Source organism: Panthera pardus, unplaced genomic scaffold (genome assembly GCF_024362965.1).
Source record: "Panthera pardus isolate Hobbes unplaced genomic scaffold, ASM2436296v1 HiC_scaffold_10, whole genome shotgun sequence".
Classification (NCBI taxonomy): Eukaryota; Metazoa; Chordata; class Mammalia; order Carnivora; family Felidae; genus Panthera; species Panthera pardus.
Window position 1 is genome coordinate 109953408 of NW_026526655.1, and position 27132 is coordinate 109980539.

The following is a 27132-nucleotide window of genomic DNA, read 5'->3' on the forward strand; positions in this document are numbered from 1 at the left end:
TGAGTCCAGGCTGGCCCCTGCTGCTTCCTCTGGGCCTGGTGCTGAGCCCCCCTGAGTACCCTGTCCTTCACTGGGGTGGTGGAGTTCTTTATTGTGTGTGTCTGGCACACAGTTTAGCTTGGGGGCTGGTGGCCAGGGCCCGGCCCGGGCCGGGCTGGGGGTGGCAGGGTGCCATGCTCAGTAATCACTGTCCTGCTCTAGGACAGGGCCCCGGAAACAGCCTCCACACCCGGTGGAGGTAGAGGCTGTGGAACAGAACATCACCCGCATCTGCCACAAGATCTGCTTCCCTAATGACACTAGTGAGGTAAGCCTCCCGCCCAAGGTGCTGGCTTCCCAGGCTCCTGGCCTGTAGCCCCCACCTTGTGGACAGACACTGTTTTCAGGGCTACAGTGAACCTCCTGCCCCTGCATCTGCCCCAGAAACTGTCTGCTGTGCCCTCGCTGGTGCCCCACAGACATTAACTGAGTGCCTGAGCCCTCAGGTGCTCAAGGCCAGCACAGGGAGGGGCCTCCCCGGAAGGAGTACTGCTGGTGCTGGGGGCAGTTCTGGACTAATAGGGGGCGTTCTAGGCCAGCGTGGGGAGGGGCCGCCCCTGAGGATGGGAGGGGAGCTGCTGGTGCAGTCGGAAGTCAAGGAGGTCCCAAAGGTGTCGGGGGCACTCCTGGCCAAGGTGCACAGAGAGGAGGCCCTAAGGGAGGGCAGCAAAGCCAAGTCCCAGGGCATGGGGTCCCGACGGGCTTCTGACCCTGCCCTGGGGCATCAGGGAGCAGGTGCTGCCATTAGGCATGTGTGCAGACTGAACCCATGTGGCTGCTGGGGACAGCAAAAGATGGGGGGGGGACCATCAGGTGCCAGGTGTGGTAGAGAGGTCCCCAGCCAAGTGGCAGCAGTGAAGTGTGGGGCAAGGGGCCGAGGGCCACGTGCCCTTGCAGGCTTTCCTAGCAGCGGTGTGGCCTTTATGGTCTTAGAGACTACGGGTCCCACAAGGGAAAGTTCCCACAGTCTGGCTACAGGGCTCTCAAAGCAAGTTCAAAAGGCTGAGCCTCCTGGGTCCCCAAGGCAGTGAACTCTGACTGAACGACATAAGCATCCAGCTGGTTTTCTAGAAGGGAAGGCTGCTCCTTCTCAGGCTGGGGCACGTCCAGCCAGTCTTAGGAAGGAGAAACAGCCCCAGGCTATGATGGGTCATCCCAGGTCGAGCCTCATCCTGAGACATTCACGCACTGCTTCTCTGCCCAGATGCTGGAGGTGGGCACCTACACGCGGGTGCGGGACGTATGCCAGAGTGTTGCCACCAGGCTGCAGCTGGCCTCCTGGGAAGGCTGCAGCCTCTTCATCAAGATCTCTGACAAGGTGCAGTCGGCTGGGTGGGCCTGGGCTAGAGGCGAAGGTGGGCAGATGTCTGGTGTCTGTGGCATTGTCCCCATGTACTGGGCCGGGCCCCTCACTGCACACAGGCTGTCAGGATGAAGGTAGGTGGGCTTATGGAGCGGCACAATCCGGTACAGTTCCCCAAGCAAGTGAGACCCAGCTCAGAGCAGCACCTGGCCTCCCAGGCCATAGACAGGCTGGCAGGGCCCAGGCCGCCAATGCCCCCCAGGCGGGCATTCCCCTGGAGGTCCTTCCACCTGCACACCTCCCTCTGCCTCCCTCCCCACCCACCCCAGGTCATCAGCCAGAAGGAGGGAGACTTCTTCTTCGACTCCTTGCGGGAAGTGTCTGATTGGGTGAGGAAGAACAAGCCCCAGAAAGAAGGTAAGGGGAGCAAGATGGGGTGGGATGAGGAAGGAGGGGTGTGGCTAGGATGGAGGGCACAGGGAAGGGGGACAGTCTGCCTCCCTGGGCCAGGGGCAGAAGGTTCCCTTGGCACCTCTTGCATGGCCCCTGCCCGAAGTCATTCATTCATTCATTCCCCCTTAGATCCCCTGGGTCACGGGTATGGCCAGACCTGGGGCCAGCTGGGCAGGGGCAGGGCGTGGGGCCAGGCCTGGGACAGATGGCTGCACTGCAGAAGGTGAAGGCTATATGGGGGCCCAACCCCCACAGAGAGGTCCAGGAGAATCCCTGGAGAGGGTGGCCTCCACACCAGTCCTGAGGATGAGGAAGAGTTGGGGGTCAGGAAGAGGGGGTGAGGCTTGCCAGCAAGGGGGGGCAGCAGGAGCAGACAGAGCAGTAATGAGGGGGGAAGGTATCACAGCTTACGCGCTATGGGCAGTGGTGCAGGGAGGTGGGCAGCGATGCCCCTGCCATGAGAAGGGGTGGGGGGCACGGGTCCAGGAATGTGCTGGGCCACAGGACAGACTTGGTGCTCACTGCCCGCCCTGCCCAGGGGCACCCGCAACACTCCCCTACCAGGTGTACTTCATGCGGAAACTGTGGCTCAATGTGACCCCGGGAAAGGATGTAAACGCAGACACCATTCTTCATTACCACCAGGTACCCAGTGGGCTTGGTCCACCTTCACTGCGTCCACACCCACCCTGAGACACAGTGGAGGGAGGAAGCAGGCCCACAGCTGCCTTGCTCCAGGGCCACTCGCCCTCTCCGGGGTGGGGGTGGGGGTTCTGGAGGCCCCAAGGGGTGGGCGGGCTGAGCCACTGAGGGTTCTGCAGCAGGAGCAGAGGGACAGCAGGCTTTGGGGACAGTGACTGTACCAGCACCGCAGCACGATTGCTGGGAATGGGAGGGGACAGAGTGTTCCAACCACTTAGGGGCAGGGCAGGCCGCCACCCCCGTGGGGGAAAAGCCCTGCCCCAACCTCTCGTGGTCATGCCTCACGAGAAAACCTCCCTCAAGGGCCTTAGCCTGTTGAGGGCTGTCTCCTGCCTGCGGGTGAGCTAATACCTCTGCCACTGGAGCACGAAGAATAGGGGGGCGGCAGCCTAAGGCCAACGTGTCTGTCACTCAGGAGCTGCCCAAGTACCTTCGTGGCTTCCATAAGTGTTCTCAGGAGGACGCTGTCCACCTGGCAGGCCTCATCTACAAGGCCCAGTTTGACAACGACCGGTCCCAGCTGGCTAGTATCCCCAAGATCCTGAGGCAACTTGTGCCTGAGAACCTCACACGTCTGATGTCTTCCGAGGAATGGAAAAAGGTCCTTGATGGGGCTGGGGAGGGGGTCATTGGGTGCCAGGCCCTGCCAGGGCTGGATGACCACATTCTGGTCATGGAGGGTGTGCTGGGTCTGCAAGTGTCACCCCCTCCGCACGCCATCCACAGCACTTGGGGGATTCAGGCTCCCCCACGGGGCATAGAGGTGACACTTGGCTCTGAGTACCCCCCAGGCTGGCCACGGGCACACACGTGCCACTTTGGACTGGGGCCTCCAGGACCCTGTGTGGAGGGCTTGGTCAGGCACTGGCTCCAGCCCAGGCCCTCACTGGTCCTTCCCACCACCCTCAGAACATCCTTCTGGCCTATGACAAGAACAAGAACAAGACAGTAGAGGAGGCCAAAATGGCCTTCCTCAAGTGGATCTGCCGGTGGCCCACGTTCGGGTCTGCCTTCTTCGAGGTGAAGGTAGGCCTCACCTCACGCTCAGCCGTCCCTGCCCAAGGGAACCTCACCCAGCTCTGGCCCCAGCAGCCTGTGTTCCTCTCCAAACACACGCTTAAGGGTGGGCCTGGCCACCTGGTTTGGACGGAGCATGTGTGCACGTGTAGGTGCAACTGTGTGTCTCAGGGAGGCAGCCCCTGGCCTCCCCAGCTGGGCTGTGACCACTGCGTCCCCCCCTCCCCAGCAAACCTCCGAGCCCTCCTACCCGGACATCATCCTCATCGCCATCAACCGACACGGGGTTCTGCTCATCCACCCCAAGACCAAGGTAATAGCCAGGCCCCAGCAGGGCTGGGAAAGCTGCCTGGGGGTCCCAGTCCCCGCTCTCCCCACTCCCTGCACAGGTGATACCCCCTGCCCTTCTCTCCCCCTTCACACGGCCCCATGGGTTCTGGAGGACGCCGGAGATGAGGAGCAGCAGCTCTGACTCAGGGCCTCTACGCCCCCTGGGTTCCCGCTGGACCCCGCCCACCCTGCCCACTCTCCCACAGGAACTGCTCACCACCTACCCCTTCACCAAGATCTCCAGCTGGAGCAGTGGCAGCACCTACTTCCACATGGCACTGGGGAGCCTGGCCCGGGGCAGCCGCCTACTGTGTGAGACCTCCCTGGTGAGGCCAGGACTCCCAGGTCCCTTCCCCCAACCCAGACACATGGGGCACAGAGGCAGCGGGGACTAGGTTTCCCCAACCCTGAGCCCCAACTGCCACTAGCAAGTTGCTCACTGTGAGGATCCGGGTTTCTGTGCCCAGGGAGGGCAGGGCCAGGCTGGGCCAGCAGAGTCTGGAAGGAGGGGCAGCAAGGAAAAGGCTGGGAGGGGTCGTGATAGCCAGGCCCGCTGTGGGCCCCCTGTGGGCCTGGGCCACTCTGAGGAGGGAGGGGGACTCGCCTCTTTGCCTCCCTATCCAATGTGTCCTTGAGGCAGCAGCTGGGTACTGCACAGCCCTGATCCGAGCCCCCCCGGGCCCGCACCTTGCAGCCTCCAGCCCCGCTCTCCCCTGTCCAGGGCTACAAGATGGATGACCTGCTGACCTCGTACGTGCAACAGTTCCTGAGCACCATGAAGAAGCAGCGGGGCTCCCAGGCCCCCACCGACCCTTAGCGCCAGGGACTGGCCTGCCTGCTCACTTGCCCTTCCCAACCTGGGGTCCGGGCGGCACTTCCCTAGACCCCTCTTCCTGGCCCAGGGCCTGCCCTCTGTAAGCACCCTTTCGTGCTGCCTTCTCAAAACACACCCCACACTCCTCGGCACACCAGGTAGGCCCCCTTTGCTGAGCGGCTGATCATAGAGGCCAAAGTGGGAAGCCTAGGGTGGGGCCAACCTCCAAGCTGATGGGTGGACGGCTGAGAGGACTCCCCCAAGAATGTTCAGTGAAAATTCCTAACTCCTGGAGCGTGTGCAGTGTGTTAGTGAGGGAAGAGGTAGGGGGCCAGGTGGGCAGGAGGCCTCGGAGGCACTGGCCAGCAAAGGGTCTCTTCCAGAAAAAACGAAAAGCTTTGTGACTTCTCTGGGGACACCCGGATGACAGCTCCATTCTCAGGGAATGACTTCATTGGTTTCTCCCTCCCTCTCCCTCCCCCCCCCACATTCCTTTCCTCCTCCCTCCCTCCTTTCCTCCTCCCTCCCTCCCTCCCTCCTCTTCCTACAAGGCCCCTTTGCACACTGCAGTACCCACAGGGCACTGGGTCACAGAACTGCTGCTGAGGGGGCCTGGTGTGGGCGCAGGCCAGGCCTGCCCGCTCTCTGGCTGCTGGCCTCACGCTCAGGGCAGCCTGTGCCCAGGCAGGAGCAGAGCTGGACACAGGGCCTTAGGGGCCTGGGTTCATCCCAACCGTGCTGGCAGGCCCCGTAGGAGTCTGCCCCCCACCATCTTACCCGCCTGGCCAGCCTTCGCAGACTGTAGGTTTCTGGATGGCCTCGTCTTCAAGTCCTGATGGCAGCCTGGCCCTTGGAACAAGAGCTGGGTCCCACCTGGACAACTCTTTCACCTGTCCTGTCTAGTGTCTGTGTCTCTAAGCATTCAACAGCCCCAGACAGTGTGTCCACAGGGGCTGCTGCCCCACCTCCTCATTCCCACGCCATAAACCACACGGGTCACATGGTCGTGTAAATAAGCCTTCATTCACTGTGCAAGCACCAGGTCCTGTGTGGCCATGGAGGAAGTGTCCTTCCTGGAAGGTCAGAATGGGCCACCCACCCACTACCAATCCCACTACCTTCTGGCCCTCAGTCAGCTGCATCCTGAGAGCCAGACAGCATGTACCCTTGTGGGTAGAGTGGGGAGCAGGGAGCGTGAGGGGCTGCGGGGACCACAGAGGAGCTTGGGGGAACCACAGGGCCCCTGGCCCAGGACAGACTGGCCAAGGCCAGATTTCAGTAAGGAGGCCTCATGAGTGATGATGGGGGGGTGGTCCTTGTCCCTCCTGACAATTGTGGGGTGCAGTGGCAGGATTTGCTGGCCTAGTTTAAGCACAGGGATCCTACTTGGCTGAGTGAGTGCATGGCCAAGGGTGAAAGGCTGGTTCCCCAGGGGCCCCCATCCTCATGGCCAGGGTAGCTGCCTTGTTGTGGCCTCCCCAGGGCCATGTGCATATAGTAGGACCACTCTGGGGTGAAGGCTGCACAAACTCCCACAGGAGAATGTGAGCTGGTGGGGAGTGGGGGTGGGAGGGGTGCTGCAGGAATGGGAGAGGTCAGGACAAGCAGGGCCAGGAGCAGTGGGGTCCATGACCGGGGCCAGGTGACCCCAGGCTCCCATTCCCTCATGTCCCTGGAGGACCTCAAGCTAAGGCTTGTGGGCACAGGCCTGTCACAGGCTCAAGGGCCCTGCATCTGCCGGGTGCCTGCATTGAAGGAAGGAGGAGAGAAAGGAGGCCTGGAAGGAGGGGGTGGGGGAGGGGAGGAGAGAAGGAGGGAGGGGGAGCAGAGATGAGGAGTAGAGGCAGCAGCAGGAAGGGAGCATCGAGCAAGCGAGCACACCAGGAGCAGGGGCGCCAGCAGCAAGGGGAGACAAAAGCAGAAGGCAGGCGGGAGCCCCTCAGGCAGAGTTGAGGCCCACAGACTTGGGGTGGGCCTTGCGGGCGGCCAGCTCTGACAGCTTCTTCAGCCGCTTCTTCAGCTCCAGTGGGAACTTCTCGTAGCATCTCTTACACACGGGCTTCATGTCGAACTCCACAAACTTGTTCCTGGGGAGGAAGTCCAGCAGTCAGGAGAGCCCCAGGCCCCACCAACTCAGCCCTCAGAGGCAGGGCAGTGGTCTGCCTTTGGCCCCTGGCCCACAGCAATCCAGATCCCAGGGCAAGCTCTGGCCAGGGGTCACGGTGAACCAGGAGACAGGCCTCTGAGCCTCCTTTCCCTCCCAGAAGCTTCTCTTGGATTCTGATACTCCGGCACTGGCCATGACTCCCTGCTGTCCTCAGAAACCTGGGTTCCACCTCACCTCACAGCTCCAGCCACCCCACACCTCCGGGAGTTTCCTGGATGAGCTAGCCTTTGAAAATGCTGTTCCCTGAGCTGGAATGCCCTTCCCTCCCCAGACCCCAGTGTCTGTGTGGGTGTGTTGGGGGCTCACATCCTTCCCCCTCTCACCAGGCCCTGGGGGCCCCTCAGTCTGCCTCCGTGGGGCTGGGGCTGCCACTGCCTTCCCAGGGCCTGACCCCAGCAGACATTCAGGGAGAACCAGCTGAAGAGCACAGGGGAAGCCCACTCAAATCTGAGCTCCTGTGACAGGCTCCTGGAGAAGAGGGTGCTGTGCAGGTCCTTCTCTGCCCACCTTGTACACCCCAGAAGTCCTCACCACTTACTTCAGGGTCAGCTTGCTGTTGCAGGTGGAACAGGAGAAGCAGTTCACACACCAGGCCTTGTTGAGGGCTGACACCACTGTGAGGGGTGGAGGCAGGTGGGCTTAGCAGGCCCAGGCCAGCCCTGGGCCAGCTGGGCCCACAGCTGTAGGACCCATGTCCCAGAGGGAGAGCAGACAGACAGAGGGTGTGGGGAGTGGGGGTGGGTCACAGAGACAGAGGAGCCTTACCATCTCCCTCGATCACATGGCTGCAGTTATAGCAGACGTCCCCAAAGAGCTGTGGACAGAGTGGGTGTCAAACTCATTGCCCCAGTTCGGGGCCACCCCAAACAGCTGCTCTCGGGCACCCTCCTGAGACACCTGAGCCCTTCCCACCAGGGTGCCACCTTGGGCCTGAGGTGAAGCCACTCCTGGCCCAGCAGAATCACCACCCTGGGACTGGCGGCAGGTTGAGGCATTGCTACCAAGGGGCCCCGTTGCTCCTGCTGGTGTCCTGAGAGGGCACGGGCCAGGCCCATAGGCCCTGACTCTGGACCACAGTAGCTGGGCACCTCTACCAAACCGGAGGATGGCGGCACATGTCGGTCCCTGAGCCCAGGACCTCACACGGCCTTGTCATTCAGTCCCCATGGCAGGTCTGGGCCGGCCTCTCAGATGGTAAGGCACGCAGCCACCACAGGCTCTGGGGGGGCCGCCATCATCTTCTACCACTTGGATGGGGCATTCGGTTGTTCAGGCAGCATCATCTCCCTGAGGGGTCCCACAGTGCCCCCCCAGCCCTGGGCCTCTCCACCCTCTGCCCCCCCGGGCCATACCTGGTTGTAGTGGGTCTCACAGTAGGCCAGGCCCTTCTTCTCATAGTGCCGGTGCCCCAGGAATGGCTTCTCACACTTGGCGCAGACAAAGTGCTGAGGGGAGAGGAGGCAGTGGGCAGCTCAGGGCCGGAGTGTCCACTCCAGGAGACAGGAAGCAGAGGCCAGTGGGATGAGTGCCTCACTGGAGACCTCCATGGACAGCCTGTGAGTCAGCAGACCCCACTCCTTCCCCGATGCCCAGTGCCGCTGGCATCACCATCCTCTCCGGGACTGCTCCCCACGTCAGCAACCGCAGCCCTAGCTGTCAGGTGCTGGTGACAGTGGGCCCTCCCAGGTGGGGCTGCTCTAAGCATGGTGCCCCCCTGGAAGGCTGCAGGTGTCTGTCCCCCCCGCCCCCAGGCATCCCCTGCAAGCCCCAGAGTCAGTGAGCAGCATCTTCTAGTTCATACGGCATGCGGGGACCCACCCTCCCCATGGGGGCTGGGGGCCAGGCCCTGCATCAGAACCTTCCCAAAGAGGTTACCCAAGACAGAGCTCCTGGGACCCAGACCTAGCCGGGCATCAGGGAACACGAGCTTCCCTTGCAACTAGTATCTGTAAGACCATTAGTGCCACAGTGAGCTCCAGGTGACTCAGGGGGACACACCTGAGGAGCTCAACCAGCCGGTGTGCCCAGCTTCTGAGTCTACATGAGGCTGTACACAATTCTGCCAACCATAATCCCTCAGGGTGCCTTGGGCAGACTATCCCCAAGGACAATGCCACCTTCTGTAGAGTTAGCAAGTATTACATGAGTCTTTAAAATTTAGAGGAGAAAAATAGAACAGTGAGAAAAATCGATTGGTAGGATTCTTAGGTGACCCAGGAAAAAAGGTCACCACTGACACCGAGAAAGAACAGAAGCCCTGTGTCCAGCTTGGGGACCCATAGTTCTCAGGAAGAGGAGTCTGGGAGAGCAGCCCTGGGGTCTGGCCCCTGCTCACCGCTGGAGAGAAGTGAGGAGGCGGAGAACCCCAGCCCCGCTCCTGGAATCCCCCATGGCTGTGCCCCCACCCAGATGGGGCACCTGTCACACTGGGGTCTCACTGGCCCTGCTACAAACGCCCACCAGAGAAGCAAGTCAGTCACTCTTAGAACTCTAGATTTTATCATTTCCTTTCTATACAAGTCACCCAAAATTTTTGTTAGAAATTTAGAAAACACAGGTAAAAAGCAACAATAAAATATAAACAAATAAGTTGTAAACATCCTCCACTAATATCCCACTGCAATAAACATTTGGATCTATAGTATTTCTCATGACTTTGGAACCCTCTAGAAAGCCAGGACGGGGAGGAAAGAAGGCAGGCGCCACTGCCGAACCATGGTCTGTGCACTCAGGTCTCCTGGCTCCCATGGAGGCCAGAGCCAAAGAGGGACAGCACCCAGGACAAATATCCCTGCTAGAAGCAAGCCATGTGGCCTGGGGGTGGGAGCGTGGGGGGGGGGGGCTTGCAGGGCCAGACTCCAAATGTAACAGTGAGCCTGGGGCTCCCCCAACCTCCTGGCCTCGCTCACCTCCACATGCCACTGCTTGCCCAGTGCATTGACCACACGGCCCTCGATGGGCCGGCGGCAGGCCCCACAGATGGGGACGCCCATCTTGTCGTGGCAGGGCAGGCAATAGAGCTCCCCCTTCAGCTCCCGGGCCTCGGCGGTCAGCTCCTTCCTGGAAGACAGAGCAGAGCCCCCCATGACATCCCTGCCCCACTGCAGGGCCCGTGCTGGCCCTGCGGGGGTCCCACCAGCCCCTCCAACCCCAGGGAGCAGCTTCTGGAGAGGCCCCACTGGGGCCCAGCAGCATGCCCAGGCAGGCGGCACTTTGATCTCTGGTGTCTTCGGGGACTTCCTGTGCCCCAGACAGGCCCCAGGGCACGGGTTCCCGCACAGGCCTTGCAGCAGGCAGTCTGTGTTGTGCATTGTCAGGCCCTCTGAGAAGCACATCTGTTCTCTGGCCCCTCCACGCCAGACCGGGTGTTGGGGCAGACATGAGGAGATCCTGCAGTCTCTTTCCCCTCTCCTCCCCTCTCCCACACCAGCACCCCTCCTCCTCACCCTGGTCCTCCAAGCCTTTGATTCCTTTCTCCTAGCTTCCAAGGGCCCAGCCCTCCCTCACCCTGTCTCCCTCAGGGCCTCACACAAGTACTACTGGAACAGGCTCCAGAGAGAGGTGTTTTCTGCATCGATGACTTCGACCTCCACCCTGCACCCCACTCTCCAACTGGTTGACCTCTCCGCCGAGTGGGAGTCCCACCCAGCTCACCACTTGCCCCCATCACAGCTGCTCAGCTGTACGCATACCCGCAGTGGGTGCAGCTGAAGTGGTCGGGGTGGTAGGCGTCATTCTTGAACATAAGGGGCTGCTCGTCAATGACCAGGTGGCACCGCTGACAGACATACTTGCCCAGGCCCTTGGCCTTCTCACGGTTGTGGCAAGGCCGGCACAGGTGCCTGTGGGAAGTGAGGCAGGTGTTAGAGACCAACAACCCACTCCCCCTCTTCCTCCCCAGAAAGCACGGTCCGCCTCCTGGCAGAAGAGACATCTGGACCCCGCCTGCTGCTTTAACAATGCCCATAAGCTTCCAGAGGCTCAGACAGTGGCCCAGAAAAGCAAGCTAACTAGCCCTGCAGCTGGGAAGGCCACAAACGTGCCCCCTAAAAAGGGGACTCTCACTGGAAAGTGACTAGAAAGACATACACCAGAATATTGGTGTTTGCCATCTTTAGATGGCAGAGCAAACGTGAGTTTCCTTTTCTCCACTTTTCCTGAGCCTAGAACATCACATGGAATAGAGTAGACATTTCATTGACCGTTGCTAAAAAATTAATTTCCCAAATGTCTTTGAATACGCATGAGTGATTACACAGTGACTGTTAGCTTGAAACCGCTGCTGTGCCTAGCAGAGTGGCCCAGGGGGCCAGGTCTGTCGGGCCTGCACACCCCCTTCCTTTGGGGTCTGTCAGACAAAGAGGGACCCGAACATCTACAGGCTCTTTCTGTCTCCAGAGACAAGCACAGCTGTGTCAGACAGAGGCCCCCAAACCCAGGAACTGTCGTTACAGAGTCTTTTTTGTGAAGACCTCAGAGTAATTTCTGATGCTACTCCCTGCCTTGGGGAACAGCTGTGGTCTCTACTGAGAGGGAAATCAACATGGTTTCTGTTTCCTTGTGCCTCAAAGGTGGCAGGAATTTAGATTCAGGGTCCCCAAGCAAAGATGTACAAAGGCCCCAATCCATTACCCCCATTCCCCACCTGCCACCCCAATCTGTAAGTATTCCTGATGCATCCGGGCCTGCCCTCCCTCCCTTCCCAGGCACCCAACCACAGGGGGCCTCTCTACCCCTTACCAGCCACCATCAGCCTCTTTTATAGGCAGATCAAGGAATCTGGTTAAGAGATTAACTCTCAGACTCAGGATCCCCCAACCGGGTGTGATGGGCAGACCCTAGATGCCAGCGAGGACAATTCAGTGTCCATGCCCTTGACCTCAACACCTGCCACCTCATTTGGGTCTGGACCCCCTGCTGCATAACACTGCTGTCCGCTTGCCTTATTTGTGTCTTATCTCCCAAAGGTGTGTGCAGGGCAAGGGGCCCAAATGAGTGCCCAGTAGCCACTTACTAAGCCACTGACCAGCCCCAGGCTGTGCCCCCCACAGGGTAGCAGCTCAGGCTAAGTCTCTGGTATGTGAGTGAATGAATGATTGTAAAAGACAGGAAGGGAAGGACAGTGGGCATCGTCTCCCAGGACAATACAGCCAGGCCGGACTGGGAGCCGATCCCCTAGCCAGGGCCCCCTAGTTCCACCTGCCCACGGGACACAGATGTGGCCTGTGGCTGCAGTTTTCATCTCCCCATCTCCACCCCACCCACCCAGACCCCCAGGCCCCTTGCCACTGCAGGTCTGAGCAGAACTGCTCCTGCCGCTCCCCATCTCCACACAACACCTGCCGCCTGCTTGTGTCTCTGTCACAGACCCAGCATTTATTCCCCATGACCCCACTCCCAATTTTGGTGACTAATCTTGGCATTAGGACAGCACTTAAGCCATATGGAATCACTTTTGTTTTAAAGCTATAGAAATTGGTATAATTCCCCAGAATTCTGTTGCAACGATTGGTGCCCTTATAGCTACTGTCAGCAATCACCCAACAACCGAAATACCCAGCTTGGGGAGGGCGGTCAGACACATTCATCTCAAACCTGTGTGAGTCAGTCCTTCCAGACCTCCACACAGGGCAGTGCAGGAGAGGGGCCGCACCCTGGCTCGCACACCTCCGCACCCCACTGGCTCCCAGCCGAGACCCAGCTGAGGTGCTCCACCAGGAACCCCAGATGGGGAATGTCTTTTCAACAGACCCGATCCCACAAGATCTAAAGGCAATCTGCAGAATTTTTTTCTAGGTAGGATGAAGATACAGCCTAAGAATTCCAGCATGAAGGTGCAACAGAAAAGCCAGAACAAGGGCGCCTGGGTGGCTCATTAGGTTAAGCATCCAGCTTTTGATTGCAGTTCAGGTCATCATCTCATGGCTCGTGGGTTCAAGCCTGCTTTGGGTTCTGCACTGACAGCCTGGACTGGCTGGCTCTCACACTCTCTGCCCTTCCCCCACTCCCACTTTGTCTCTCTCTCTCTTTCTCTCTCTCTCTCAAACTAAACATTTGTTTAAAAAAAGAAAAGAAAAACCAGAACAAGCCCAAACAAACACACACAAATCATAAGATTTTCAGTGACACATGCTCGGGTTCAAATCCTGGCTCTGCCACTTCCTGGCAAGTTACTTCACCTCTGAGCTTTAGTTTCCTCATCTGCAAAATGGGAGACAATCCCAACTGCACAGGATTATGTGGAAAACAAATTTAAGGTCGCACACGTGGTAGTTACTTCCCAGTGATAGCTGTGGACAGTTTGTAAGGTTTTAACTAAAAGGTACAAAAGTCTTTTGAGATCAGGCATGACGCGTTGGTTCCCCATATCACCGGATGTGCCATCTGGGGGAAAGACAGGGAGAAATGGGCTTTGCCTGCCCTGTGTCAGAAGCAGCCACTGCCCACATAGGAACACCCCCAGGCTCGAGCCACCCCCCAGAGGAGTGTCGGGGCCCGCAGGCAGTGGGCAGCAGTGACCCTCTTCACAGGCCTCCCGTCCAGAGGAGGAGCTCGCACAGGTATGGGTCAGGCCTCGCGGGCTGAGCTGCGTCCCCACAGGCACAGACAGCGCCCTATTATGAGGCGGCCTGCAGCTGTGCCCCGCTCAAGATAAAGGCCATGATTTATTCCGCACGTCCGAACGGAGCCTAATTATACGGGGCAAGACACAAGGACCCTACAGCAAGTGTCCTGAAAGAGCCCCCTCTCATTCGACCAAACAAAACTCCTCAGCCTCCCACCCTCTCCATTCACAGGACCCCTCCGCTGTCCCTCGAGCAGGCTTGGGAGCCCAGGCTCGTTGCCATAGCGGCCAGCCCCTCCCTGCCCCCCATCGGTAGGAAATTATCCTGTGCTGAAACGTCCTCTTGTCTCTGTCAGTGCCAGCCAATCCCCCCACCCCACCCAGCCCGCGCCCACTCCACGGCTTCGAACATAGTCACACACTCAGCCTCTGTGACGCTCAGTGGCCAGGCTGTGGGGGACGGCGGGGGGGGCACGCGGGCTGGGACACACTGGAATATTCACGGCCCAGTGGCAGCACAGGCAGCCGTAGGAGTGGCCCGCCACACAAGGACCCCCTCGGGAATGAAGCGGCCTTTCAGGGCCACAGACGCTGCAGCCTCCCCTCCCCTCCTTAAATAGCCGGCCTCCCTCCACAGCTGCACGGAGCCCACCGCCAGCACCACCACCCGCTGGCCACAGCCCACCTGCTGCCCCGCAGCCCTCCTGCCCTTGCACCTGGACCCGGCTGTGAGAGGTAAGGACCAGGGCCCAGCAGGGCAGGCAGGGGATTCAGGAACCAAGCAGAGGCAGGGGTGGGGTATCCCTGTCCCTGAAACACTCTCTGCGATAACGATACAACCGGTTTATTGAAGGCTGTCCTGCTCTGACTCACAGTGGCCCCACTGGGCTGGATTCCTGTCCCACTGTCGGGGACTTAGAGAGGGTGAGTGCCTTGTGCACAGTCCCATGATCAGCACCTGTGCTCTCCAACCCTGGGCCACTGTGGCACAGGGAGGAACTAGGAAAGGGAGCAGGGAAGAAGAAGGGCCAGCCCACGCCAGGAAACAGCTGTGCCCACCCACCCTGAGCTGTATTCACCACCTTGGGCCTCTTCCTATAGCCACCTCTGCCCACTCCTCCCCTCCACAGAGGCCCAAGACCCGCCCCACGGCCCCAGACTCCTCCACTGTCCACACCCAGGCCACACTCCAGGTGCCTACGCTGCCCTGCCCCGAGCAGCAGCATGGAGCAGCCAGTGAGGCCAGACCCAGGCCTGCGTCTCTAGGGTCTGCACAGTGAAGCAGGCGCCCATTTCAGACCACACTGCAAAAATCAGTATCAAAACTTCCTAAAACAGGAGGGGTGAAGAAACCTCAAGAAATCAGAAACAAGCCTAAAAGCACTTTAAAACAGAGTCTAGATCCCAGAGAGAGCACCATACATGTGGCGCCTTCAGCAGTGATGGGAAGCCAGGGGCACCAGGCAGGAGGCAGGAAGCCAGGTGCTGGCGTGCCCACTGGGCGCCACAAGAGGCTAGCAGCCTGTGCGGCCAGGCAGGCCCCACCATCGATTTAATGCTCTGCTGTCACCATCCTGTAGCCCCTACAGGATAAGGGGCCCGACATTTTCATTTTGCACTGGGCACCAAAACTTACATCCCCAGTCCTGGGGCCAAACCCCAAGAAGGTGCCACGGAGCCTGGGAGACAATTCCAGGGTGAGCCCTGAGATGGAGCCACAGTCCCGGCTCTGGCACCAGGCACCCCCAGAGGCCAAGCTGCGTTCTGGAAGGTGCTGGGTGTCCCTGCTGGGTGTCCCTGACCTGACTTCCAACCCTGGGGCCACTGTCCCTAGCCAGATGACCTTGGGCAAATTAGCCCACTTTAAGCCTTGACCTCTTAATCTCTAATCTGTAAAGGAGGGCTGCCTGCCTCCAAGGATTGGCAAAGTGGGTAGTCGGTACCTGTGAGTAGCCCTCAGGGAGGCCCAGGTGAGAACTGCACTGTGGGTCAGAGTCCAGGTGTGAGGGGCGGCCCAGAGCAGAGGGGTTCCACCTGACTGTTTCCTCGCTTGGCCCCATCCCCTCTCCCAGCAGCCAGGGCTTCCCTGGCAACAAGCCCTCGGGTGACATGCACGTGGAAACAGCAGGAATATAACCTCCGTGTTGGATTCCAGGCATCCTGACCCACTCTGGGGCCAGGATAGATCAGTTGGGCAAGGGAACCACCCTGGATCCCTTCAGTGACTAACCTGAGATATTATTAGGAAAGCACCCCTTTACTTTAGGATAGTGACTGGCCAGATGTTCTCTGCCCCTCACCCGCGTTGCCCTGGCTCTCTCCTGCCCAGGCAGCTGGCCCTCACCCCTCCATGCATGTGTTGGGGGTTGGAAGTGGCTGCAGGACCCCAGTGGTGGTGGATGAAGCAGGATGGGGAGGGTCCAGCTGCTGCTCAGCTCGACAGCCCAGCATAGCCACCATCTGGACCACTGCCCTGCTCTGTCTACTGAAGGAGGGCATGCCGGGCCCTCCCCTCAGGCCTCTGTTCTTCGTCCACGCCTCCAGATGGCACCCAGCCCACCCTCCTCTGGAGGCTGCCATGATAACAGCTGCCAGCATGCCTCCTGAGGGACGCCCCCTCTTCAGTTCAGCCCCTGCCAGAGCTCTTACCATGGCCATCAAAAGGACAGGGAACTGAGGCCAGGAGACACTCGCAGAGAACTTACTCCGGCTCACACTGCCAGGCTCGGCCAGGATAATGACCCCGGCCCTGCCATGGCCACAGCCTGCAGGGACGCCGCGTCTCTCCTGGGAGCCTCTCTCCTGCCCAAGTGTGGGTGTCAGGAGGCAAGGCTTCCCGGGGAGCCCCAGAAGCTGCACTGCAGGTGAGGGTCGGCCAGGCTGAAACCCCAAAGCACGAGGATCAGGGGCTGGCGGCAGCTTGGGACTGCGGGATGTGCTGCTCTCGCCCTGCTGTCCTGCCCTCTCCTGCCACACTCCCCACTCCTAGGGCTGGTGAGGGAGGCAGGGTGTTTGGGGTCTTCCTCTCCTTTTTGGATCTCTTGAGTTGACCAAAATCAACCCAGGAGTGTGTTCTGTTGAGGACGGAGCCAGAGTGCCTACCCAGAACTGGGGTTCACCAAACATACTGCAGGGCTCTATGCTGGCCCCCCTCAGGTGTGGGCAAACCAGGCTGGGGAGGCCAGGCAGACACAGGCGGCTTCCCTGGGCTCCAGGCCTCTCCGGGGCTGCCGATCTTGGCTGGAAAACCAGAGCCAGTCCCACTACCTTCTGGGAAAAATAGCTTTTCCTCTCCTAGAAAAGAATCTGCCTCCTGGTGTTAAACTACTCTGGGTGGTAGAATGCCCCCCACTGGCCTAGGGCCCAAGTGTAAGGCTTTCTAAGATACAGGCCTCCACCGTTAGGATGTCCAAAATGAATTTGATAGGCTGAGTCTGGAAAGCTTGAGAGACTTTGGGATCCAGGCCTGGACAGCACCTTCAGGTGCTGGCGGAGAGCAGGCCTCTGACCTCCTGGGAAACTGCCCATCACTGGATTCCTGGTGGTGCCCTCCTGCGTGGCAGGTGCTGGGGGAGCTGTGGTCAGGGACCAGCAGGAGAGAAGCATAAGGCAACAACACTTGGCACTAGTCATGAGAATTGCCACAAGATGGGCCAGGAAGGGTCCCAGGACTCGGGGTGTACAGGGTTCACGCAGCAAAGGCGAGGCTAAAGAGGAGGTGGCCAGGCCCCACGCACCAGGATCTCAGAAACAGGTCGTCTAGGGGCACCTGGGTCACTCAGTCGGTTAAGCATCCAACTCTTGGTTTGGGCTCAGGTCACAATCTCACAGTTTGTAGGTTTGAGCCCCATGTTGGGCTCTGTGCTGATAGCATGGAGCCTGCTTGGGATATTCTTTCTCTTTCTCTCTCTCTCTCTCTCTCAAAATAAATAAATAAACTTAAAAGAAATTTTTTAAAAAAGAAAGAAATAGGTGATCTATGCACCCACCCATTGGGAGTGGAGCTCAAGTTTCCCATGCACCCCCCACCCCGCCATTCAGGAAGCCCCCCTGGGGAGCACAGCAGAAAATGTGGGGCCCCTCCCTCCATCCCAGAGCCCAAACAGGTGGGATTCACTCCCCACTCTCCCCATAGTGCTGACCCCATGCCCTGGTCTGAGAGTGGATTTCTGGGACACATGGCCCTGGTCTCAGGCTCTTGGGTGCCCGGCAGGGACACATCGTGAGGTGGGAAGCCAGCCCCAGCAGCAGCTTGGCAAGCTCCAGGCCCTGCCTTCGTTTTTGCTTTTTGCTGAGCTTCAGAAAGCCTCTGACACTCACCCACCCCAGGTGAACACAGGGGGTGCCCTCAGTAGTCCCCAAGGCGATGCTGAGCTAAGATGCTTCGCAGGTCCCAGGCTCTGGAACCTGTCTGCTTGCTCCCTCCAGGTTCGTCCTCCAGCTCTGCTTCCAGCTGAAGCATGAATGGCCTCGAGGTGGCTTCCCCAGGTCTGACTGCCAACTCCTCCCTGGCCACTGCAGAGCAATGTGGCCAGGAGACGCCGCTAGAGAACGTTCTCTTCGCCTCCTTCTACCTCCTGGATTTCATCCTGGCTTTTGTTGGCAATGCCCTGGCCCTGTGGCTTTTCATCCGGGACCACAAGTCGGGTACCCCCGCCAACGTATTCTTGATGCACCTGGCCGTGGCCGACTTGTCCTGTGTGCTGGTCCTGCCCACCCGCCTCGTCTACCACTTCTCTGGGAACCACTGGCCGTTTGGGGAAATCCCGTGCCGCCTCACCGGCTTCCTCTTCTACCTCAACATGTACGCCAGCATCTACTTCCTCACTTGCATCAGCGCTGACCGCTTCCTGGCCATCGTGCACCCTGTCAAGTCCCTCAAGCTCCGCAGGCCCCTCTACGCGCACCTGGCCTGTGCCTTCCTCTGGGTGGTGGTGGCCGTGGCCATGGCCCCACTGCTGGTGAGCCCACAGACCGTGCAAACCAACCACACGGTTGTGTGCCTGCAGCTGTACCGGGAGAAGGCCTCCCACCATGCCCTCGTGTCCCTGGCCGTGGCCTTCACCTTCCCGTTTGTCACCACTGTCACCTGCTACCTGCTTATCATCCGCAGCCTGCGGCAGGGCCCCCGCGTGGAGAAGCGCCTCAAGAACAAGGCGGTCCGCATGATCGCCATGGTGCTCACCATCTTCCTGGTGTGCTTCGTGCCCTACCACGTGCACCGCTCTGTCTACGTGCTGCACTACCGCGGCCACGGCACCTCGTGCGCCGCCCAGCGCGTCCTGGCCCTCGGAAACCGCATCACCTCCTGCCTCACCAGCCTCAACGGGGCGCTCGACCCAGTCATGTACTTCTTTGTGGCCGAGAAGTTCCGTGATGCCTTGTGCAATTTGGTCTGTGGCAAAAGGCTCTCGGGGCCACCCCCCAGCTTTGAAGGGAAAACCAATGAGAGCTCGCTGAGTGCCAGGTCTGAGCTGTGAGCCCCGCAACACCAAGCCTGGGCCCAACCGCAGGCTGTCCTCAGAAGGACTCCCGCATCAGGGTGCAAGCCACCCAGACTCATGAAAGAGAGGTCCACCTACTCTCCAGTGGGTCACCCACTCTCTCCAAGGGCGAAACTCGGCACCCAGCACCCAGTTCTGCCTTATCTGATATGCAAAACCCTAATAGGGGACAGCCCTTAACAGGACCAGTCGGCCACCCCCTCTGACAGAGACTGTTTGACCCTGCTCACTTACAGTTACTAGATATTCAATGACTTCAGCCTGTGGCGATGAGACTGGAGGAACAGTTCCTGCACAATGTGTGTCTTTCTTTCCCAAGGGCTGCTTGCTCGACTCCCAACCTCCCTCCACAAGAAACACAGAGCAGCACACCTCTACAGAGAGAAGCCCAGAAGGCAGCTGTGAGTGACTCCAGAGAAGGGGGTGCAGAACTCTTGGGGGAGAGGAAGGAGGGGTGTGTAGATGTTTCCATTGAAGCTCAGGGCGTTCTGAGTTCCCTGGGTGTCCCCTTTGCCAGATGACCCCTATATTTAGGGGACAGGGACTCTAACTTATAACTGAGGGTTGTGTGTACATTTCAGGCTGGCCACCAGGTGACACCCAACAAATGCGGCCTGTGGGGCCCATCATCGCAGTGCGGGGTTCTTGGCCCCGCCCACTGTGAACCCACACGCAGACCTGCACGTGGCCTGACAATCCCCAAAGCTTCTCAGCAGCTGCCCGATCCCTCTTGAGTCCTGGGCGAGCACGCGGCCTAAATAGACAGATATGGGGAGCCAGGCCTTGTCACCGCCTGAGGACACAACTGGCAGAGAGCCTGGCATGTGACCCTGGCCCCCACTAACCCAGACCAGCAGGGCTGTCCTTAGCCCTGCTCCCTCCCAAGAGGCTCTCCCAGCCTCAGTGGGCCAGCCTGGGGGCCGTTTTGCTCCAGAGCATGGCACCTAGCACCCTAGCGGCTCCCCATTTATACTGATTATACTGACCATAAACACAAGTGTACTTGAAGATTCTGAAGGTTACTGGGTTTGGCTAACATAAGTTCCTTCCCAGAACTTCTCCCTTTGACCCAAGAGTGGCAACGTGGAAGTGAAGACAGGACAGGACAGGCAGCACATGCTGTTTTGCCTCTGGTTCTGAACGTCCTACGCAGGCCTGGCCCACGTGGATGCTGAAGTTCTGCAGCATGGGCCCCAGAGGGCCTGGAGGGTCTGTGGGGGGGCCATGCTTCCTCTACAGCAGTACCGTACTTCCCTGAGCGCTCCCAGCCTCTCCCGCTTTCCCCAGCAGCCAGTGCTGTAGCGCAGAAGGAGAGAGGACACGCCCAGGCCCACACCCGGCAGGCGACCCGGGTCAGGACCCCCGTGACACCATCTGCCCCCCACAGCCCTTCCTGCCAAGTGCCCTGCAGACACCAGCACCGACACCAGACAACATGGCCAGCAAGCGGGAGACATCGCTACAGGCAGCATCCAGAGCAAGCGGTGTGGCAGCAGAGGACAGAGGGGGTACAAGTACTCAGGCAGAAGGGGGGGGGGGAGTCAGAGACAGCAGGGGTGGGCGCTCATTCTTCCCTGGCGCGGGGAGGAGAGACCAGCATCCGGATGGGGCCTGTTGCGTTTGGGAGACTCGGTGGGCTCCAAGCAAAGACGGTACATGGGTAGCTGAGAACCCAAGGGAATGGTGTAGTGTGGAGGGGTGCATCCAGATTGTCCAGCATGGACATGCCAGTCGGGGCTCTGGGACTTTGGACAGACATGAGGGCTGTGCACCGAGCCCCAAAAAGGCCGACGTGGAGAGGCCGGTGGACGGAGATAAGTCGGAAGAGGTGAGGGACCTATACAGCCGTGAGGCAGAAGGAAACCATGAGAACACAGGGTCCCAGGCGCCTGGAGAGGAGGCATCCCAGCAAGAAGGAAAAGCTGTCGCGAAGCCTGCCAAGAGGCCAGGAGAGAACCATCAGTGACCCGTCGGTCTGGCCATGCGGAGGGAGGTGTCTGGGCCTGACCAGAACGGCAGTGGGGAGTCAGTGAGGGGGGCCAACAGGGGCAGTGGGGAGCCAGTGAGGGGGGCCAGCAGGGGCAGTAGGGAGCCAGTGAGGGGGGCCAGCAGGGACAGTGGGGAACCAGTGAGGGGGGCCAGCAGGGGCAGTAGGGAGCCAGTGAGGGGGGCCAGCAGAGGCAGTGGGGAGCCAGTGAGGGGGGCCAGCAAGGGCAGTGGGGAGCCAGTGAGGGGGGCCAGCAAGGGCAGTGGGGAGCCAGTGAGGGGGGGCCAGCAGGGACAGTGGGGAGTGAGTGAGGGGGGCCAGCAAGGGCAGTGGGGAGTGAGTGAGGGGGGCCAGCAGGGACAGTGGGGAGCCAGTGAGGGGGGTCAGCAGGGGTGCTGGCGCGTCCTGCAGTGGGAGGACAGCTCTGAGGGAAAGCGCAGACTGAGCCTACAGCCCCGCTGGAGAAGAGGGTGGAGGAAGGAGCAGGAACCCGGCCTCTGGCCTCCGTGGTGCCTGGTGACTGAGGCAGGGGGTGCAAGGGTGCAGGGAGCAGGGGAGCCTCCCCTCGGGGAAAGTGGGAGGGAGGTCATAGCTATGGGGGGAGGGGGTGCAGAGACAGTGCGGGGAGAACAGAGCCAGGCTTCCTGGAAGCTGGGAACTTAATCTACCAAGGACACCTGAATTTAAGAGTAAATTTGGGCCCCGTGGTTGTGTGATTTCTCTCCAGTGACATTCAGCCCTGGGTACCTTGAAGGAGGGAGACACCCAGGGTCAGCAGCTTGGGGTGGCCGGCCACAGTGATGGCCTAAAGCTCTTTATCCACCCAGTGCACGTGATGGCTCCTGCTCTGGCCACCTTCCTCCTCGCTGCCTGTTGTCAGCCTGCCCCGGGGAGCGCCCCCAGGCCTGGACGAGCCCTGACTCGTGGCCCCCTACTCTCTCTAGCCCCAGCCCTCTCCTGTAAAGCAGGGGTCTCTTGTCTGCCCTGCAGGGACACAGTATGTGGGCACAGGCCACGCCACCTGGGGTGAGCCTGGCTCTCGGTAAGCAGTGCCTGGGTGAGGGCCCTCCTCACCTGCCTGCATTCTTCACGAAGCCCAGGTCAGCCAGCTCAATGTCACACAGCTCACAGCGGAAGCACCCGGGGTGCCAGTTGTTGTTCATGGCCTTGATGACACGGCCGATGATAAACTCACCTGGAAGAGACAGGTCCTTGTTTGCTGGGGCAGGCACAAGCCCCCACCCCCACCCCTGCAGCCCCCTCCCAAGCCCTGCCCTCGCTGGCACTCGCCTGAGGCTCAGCCTGGTACCAGGGCTTCCCTCCCAGAGCACGGGACGGTGACGCCTGCAGAGCACTAGTGCCCATTGAGGCAGGGTGCAGGGCGGTCAGGGAGGAGCACCTGTGCTCCCATCCACCTGCCCAACCCCAGGTGTGCTGTATCCAGCCCTTACCGCAGGACCCGCAGCATGGAGCAAACAGCATCTGGAAGTCGTGTTCGCAGTACTTCCGGCCTTCGAACTGCAAACGGGCCAGCAGAGAAAGTTCAAGCAAAACCCCATCATTCTCCCCGAGCTGGCCAGTCTATGTTGGGTCAGGACCCACCCTCGGGAAGGCTGGACAAGCATCCCAACTTGTGCAACTGCTACCACCACAGGAAGCAGGGTGGGGGTGGAGGAGAAGCCTTCCTGGAGGAGGTGGTAAGGAGCCGAAAGACCACAGGGAGATTGTGGGGGTGCTGAAAGGAGGGCAATCCAGACAGAGGGAGCAGCAGGGGCGAGGCCTGGAGACGGAGAGAACTGGCCCACTCCACGGGGCAGACAGGCTAAGTGAGGGGTCGCATAGAAGCTGGGAACTGGGCAAGGCCAGTCCTCAAAGGGCCTCTGCTGTTTTCACAAGACCTTGGTCCTGGGAGTGAGCCGAGGGCTGGAATCAAGTTTGATTTATAAATGTCACTTGGCCTTATTTCCTGTGTGTTTTCTCTGTGTGAGAAGTCCATTTCTCCCAGAGGCCACAAGAGACCCAGAGAGGAGACACAGAAGGAGGGACAAGGAAAAACATGGGGGCCTGAGGGAGAACCCGAAGTCCTGCAGCCAGCAGGAGCCACCAGCCATTGTCCCCGTCTGCCTGGGCAATGACAGCTCTCGTGCTGGCCCCAAATGTGGCCAGGCCTGTCTCTGCTTTCTTCTCTCTTGACAATTTCATTTTCTTTTTTAAAAATTTGATTTACCTTCTTTTCTGAAATGAGTGTTTTATTAGGCTGTGACTGGATATAGCCCTACCCAGGGGCCTGTAGAGGTGGCAGGCGTTAAATTCATTCAGCAACAAATATTCCCTGAGCACCTCCTGTACGCCAGGCTCTGTTCTAGGCACATGGCCCCTGCTCACAGAGCTCTGCCTCCCTCCCACTGCCTCTACAGTGGGCCAGCATTTCCCAGGAGACTGGAAGGTGCCATGAGGAACAGCTCCTCCCACACTGCCAGGAGGAGCTCTCGTACCCCACAGCCATCCATCCACCAATCAGCCTCTGACCCCTGACCTCCACCTCCACTGCAACCACCAGGGGTAAATGTTTACCAACAGGACCTTCGGGAGATGCAGTCTGATCTGTAGCATTTGCCCATCTCTATGGTGTAAATATTTCCATCGTGGACAATGTCAAGCTACCAACATGGCACCAGTGTGGAGTTAAGACATGTGCAGTAGCCATCATGGCACCATGTTTCCACCACCACAATGCAATAGACAGATAACCTCAAAGGCATAGATGATAGTAAAATGTAATAAAATAACTAGGAAGTGGTGAGTTTTGAGTATGTGTTACTTTGTTTTTAATACAATTTTATCTCCTATACATTTATATAACTTAATGTTTTTGAAATTTTTTCATGTTTTATTTACTTTTGAGACAGAGAGAGACAGAGGATGAGTGGGGAAGGGGCAGAGAGGAAGGGAGACACAGAATCCGAAGCAGGCTCCAGCCTCTGAGCTGTCAGCACAGAGCCTGATGTGGGGCTCAAACCCAAGAACCGTGAGATATGACCTGAACCGAAGTCGGACACTTAACCGACTGAGCCACCGAGGAATAAGAGTTGTGTTTAGGGGCACCTGGATGTCTCAGTCGGTTAAGCGTCTGATTCTTGATTTTGGCTCATGTCATGATCTCACGGTTCATGAGTTTGAGCCCCATGTCAGGCTTTGTGCTGACAGTGTGGAGCCTGCTTGGGATTCTGTCTCTTCCTCTCTTCCTGTCCCTCCCCTGCTCATGCGAGCATGCTCTCCCTCTCTCAAAATAAATAAATAACATTTTTTAAAAAAGAGTTGTGTTTATCCACTAGCTTGCAAGATTACTGAAAATTTAAACAATCTGCTCTTAAGAGCCAGTGTGGCCCAACCTAGATCCCTTCATTTGACCTGGATTCTTTCAATAATTCCAGCTTCATGTACCTGCCCCCATTAGTGTCTCCTCAGCACAGCAAGGACAGTGGTCCTTTTTAGACATCAGACAGACTGCCTTCTTCTGCATCTCAAATACCCTGCATACTCTGACCTCAGGGCCTTTGCACTTGCTGAGCCCTCTGATGAGTGCTCTTCCTACAGATGTATACACGGCTCCCTCACCTCGTTCAGGTCTGCTCAAACATTACCTTCCCTGACCACCCACCCTCCTTACCCCAAGATTCCTTGTAACCAAAGCACTGAGCACCATCTGATCCCAAGGGAGGGTGTGTGCCAGCAGGGCAGGGTGTTTGCATGCCGTGGCCTCCCAGAGTCTACCCAGAGGACGCTGGATGAGTGGTGACCCTTCCTAAGCACCACAGCCACCAGGGGTGCACTGTTCACACCTCACAAGTGAGAATGTGTCCACAGGGGAGTCAAGCTCAAGACCTGGCATGACTGACCAGGACCATGGCTGAGCACAGCCCATAGGCTCCTGGAAGGCAGAGTCTGAGCTGGTCAGGGGCTCAGGCTCCAAGAAGGCATCCAGCCGAGGGCCCTGGGAGTGTCCTCACCTCGTAGAAGAGCCCCTCGGGGAACGGCCGGAAGCACTGCGCACACACGAAGCACTGCTCATGGTACAGCTCCCCGTTGCTGTTAACGATCCGCTCTGCAGGGGCGAAGCGGGCTTGGCAGCGCTGGCAAGCCGCATTGGCCAAGGCGTTGGACATGTTGCTGCAGGGGGGAGAGGGGATGGGAAGGTCAGGACTGGGGAGGGGCCAAGATGAGCAAGCCTGGAGGGCTGCACATGATGGACACACCTTCCCGGGGAGGAGGATGGGGGGGAACAGCTATCCTCACACTGATGGCAGTGTTGGCACCGCAGAGGCTCAGCCCGGCTGCCTGACACTGGCTCATGTCAGCCCACACACCTGCCCACACATCTGCTGGAGCTATTGTATCCCATGGGCCCCCTAAGTGCCAGCGCATGCCAGGGGCTATGGCACACATTCCTGGATGACAACCCTACAAGGCCTACGCCGCATCTCCATTCTATAGATGGACAAGCCAAGTTCTGAGGGGAGTGAGTGTCCTTCCCAAAGGCCACAGTGGGCGGAGGCAAAGCCCAGATTAGAAACCAGCACCCCTCCAGACTCCAAAGCCCCCATCTTTCTGCCATGCCCTGCCACCCCCACGGACTTCCATGTAGTGTCAGACACAGCTGGGCCACAGCCATGCCCACACTGGTCAGAGCAGCGAGGGCTCAGGACAAGTGCTCTCACTGTGGCCTGGGCTGTACCCCACTCTCAGAGTCCAGACTCCCAGCCATGGAAAGTCCATAAGAGGGGTTAGGGGCCAGTGAGATCAGGGACACATGGAAGCACTCAGCCGCATGCCTGGCCCATAGGAAGCCCACACAAAGGACAGTGCATGGTTCCAACGTCTCCGCTTGGTTCCCAGGCTGCTTGGTCTGCATCCTGCTGGCCCAGGTGTCAGTGGCCACCTCGGTTCCCTCCTGTGTCTCCTATCACCTCTTCTCAGGGAAACAGAGCCTCTCATAGAACTTCACCTAGGCCTAAATCAGTGGCTCTTTATGCCTCTTATTTAATCCCTGAGGCAACCCTGCCCTCCAGATGAGAGACCTAAGGTTCAGAGAGGTTAAGTAACTTGCACAAGCTCACACAGCAGATGACAGAGTCCAGATTTGAACCCAGATTGGTTGGACTGCAATGGCTCTTTCCTCCACACCAGGAGTTAGTTGCAAATCACCTGCCCCAAAAAAACATGTAATCACCCTGCCACGGGGAAAGTGAAAATGTGAATGTTTGGGATACGAGCAGGTTGGGGAGCAAATGTCCTCAACCGTGGTGGCTTCCCTGGGGTAAGTGGCAGGCTTGCTTCCTTCTGGGAGGAGTAGAATCCAAACTGTATGCTGAGGGGTCCAGAGGTGTGGCCAGGAGGAACTGTGTCAGACTGACAACCTCTTCGACCTTCCAATACCTTGATGCCCATGACTTTTGCTATAAGGGTAGCAAATAGGTTTTGTTTCAAGCGTCAACTCTGACAGACTGGCGGTGGCTGTCTGGATATCTAGCCATAGCAGGACAGTCAGGCTCAGCAGGGAGAGAGATAACCAGCTGACAATGTCAAGTAGACACAAGAGTGGTCAGACACAACCTGAATGCTCTTGAGAATATCTTTCCAGCCTGTACTGCCTCCCAGGGTACGAGTCCCACCCCTGTCTTGCTGCCACAGCACTATGAGAAGAATTCTCGAGTGAGTGAAGCTCTTGCTGGGGCATTCAGGTATCGATCATAGGGAGGAAGGCTCCCTAACGGGGATGAGCCCAGGAGGTGGTGGGAGAGGGCTCTGCCTGTCAGGGGTCTGGGTGTGGGCTGTGAACAGTGGGTCTAACGGGGACTGTTGGCACACAGGCTGGAAGCTGGGCTGGGGCCCCCAGACAGGACTTCCTGCCTGCTCAGCTTGGGGACCCCACATAGCAGGGGAAGGGCCAGAGGACTCTTCCATAAGCCTTGACAGGCACCCCGGATTCTTAGGACTTAGCCTGCCCTCAGGTGTGTTTTGGGGACCAAAGCCACCTTCTTTGTCCACGTACTGGCCACAGGGGCAAGGAAACAGGACGGTGGCAGGAAGAGTCGGGCAGAGCCCACGATGCAAGAGAAGGTCTTCGTGCAGCAGCCACTCTGCCCCCAACACACACCCTGCACCCTCCCCAACCCCCTGCTGGTCTCCATGAGGTGGGCCAGACAGCAGAGGGCCGACTGCCATGGAGGGCTGGGCTGGACTTCGTCAAC

General features: G+C 59.0%; 3 protein-coding genes across 9 annotated transcripts in view; 2 read left to right on the forward strand and 1 right to left on the reverse strand.

The window, feature by feature from the left end:
• Positions 1-4952, forward strand: part of MYO7B (myosin VIIB) — a 90297-nt gene extending 85345 nt beyond the window's left edge. Inside the window, exons 39-47 of the mRNA XM_019469461.2 lie at positions 202-307; positions 1244-1357; positions 1672-1759; positions 2334-2440; positions 2913-3098; positions 3407-3523; positions 3744-3827; positions 4051-4170; positions 4566-4952. Of these exons, the coding sequence (XP_019325006.1) occupies positions 202-307; positions 1244-1357; positions 1672-1759; positions 2334-2440; positions 2913-3098; positions 3407-3523; positions 3744-3827; positions 4051-4170; positions 4566-4661 (1018 nt within the window). The 3' untranslated portion in view covers positions 4662-4952. The remainder of the gene's footprint in view (positions 1-201; positions 308-1243; positions 1358-1671; positions 1760-2333; positions 2441-2912; positions 3099-3406; positions 3524-3743; positions 3828-4050; positions 4171-4565) is intronic.
• Positions 4953-5662: 710 nt separating this feature from the next.
• The window catches only part of LIMS2 (LIM zinc finger domain containing 2), a 41782-nt gene continuing 20312 nt past the window's right edge, over positions 5663-27132 (reverse strand). For 4 of the 6 annotated variants that reach the window (XM_053910142.1, XM_053910134.1, XM_019469462.2 and 1 more), the window contains exons 2-10: positions 24892-25051; positions 22333-22399; positions 21956-22076; positions 10518-10667; positions 9735-9885; positions 8178-8270; positions 7591-7639; positions 7364-7439; positions 5663-6745 (exon numbers count right to left, since the gene is read on the reverse strand). In XM_053910142.1, coding sequence (XP_053766117.1) covers positions 6598-6745; positions 7364-7439; positions 7591-7639; positions 8178-8270; positions 9735-9885; positions 10518-10667; positions 21956-22076; positions 22333-22399; positions 24892-25047 — 1011 coding nt within the window. In that variant the 5' untranslated portion in view covers positions 25048-25051 and the 3' untranslated portion in view covers positions 5663-6597. The remainder of the gene's footprint in view (positions 6746-7363; positions 7440-7590; positions 7640-8177; positions 8271-9734; positions 9886-10517; positions 10668-21955; positions 22077-22332; positions 22400-24891; positions 25052-27132) is intronic. The other 2 variants (XM_053910138.1, XM_053910153.1) reach the window with 2 other exon arrangements.
• GPR17 (G protein-coupled receptor 17) lies at positions 13562-20933 on the forward strand. Of its 2 annotated transcripts, none has more exons than XM_019469465.2 (2): positions 13562-14125; positions 17781-20933. In XM_019469465.2, the coding sequence occupies exon 2, from the start codon at positions 17851-17853 to the stop codon at positions 18868-18870; it is 1020 nt and encodes a 339-aa protein (XP_019325010.1). In that variant the 5' UTR covers positions 13562-14125; positions 17781-17850; the 3' UTR covers positions 18871-20933. The 2 variants fall into 2 exon arrangements, with proteins under 2 accessions (XP_019325010.1, XP_019325009.1); XM_019469464.2 differs by having other exon boundaries at positions 13563-14125; positions 17819-20933.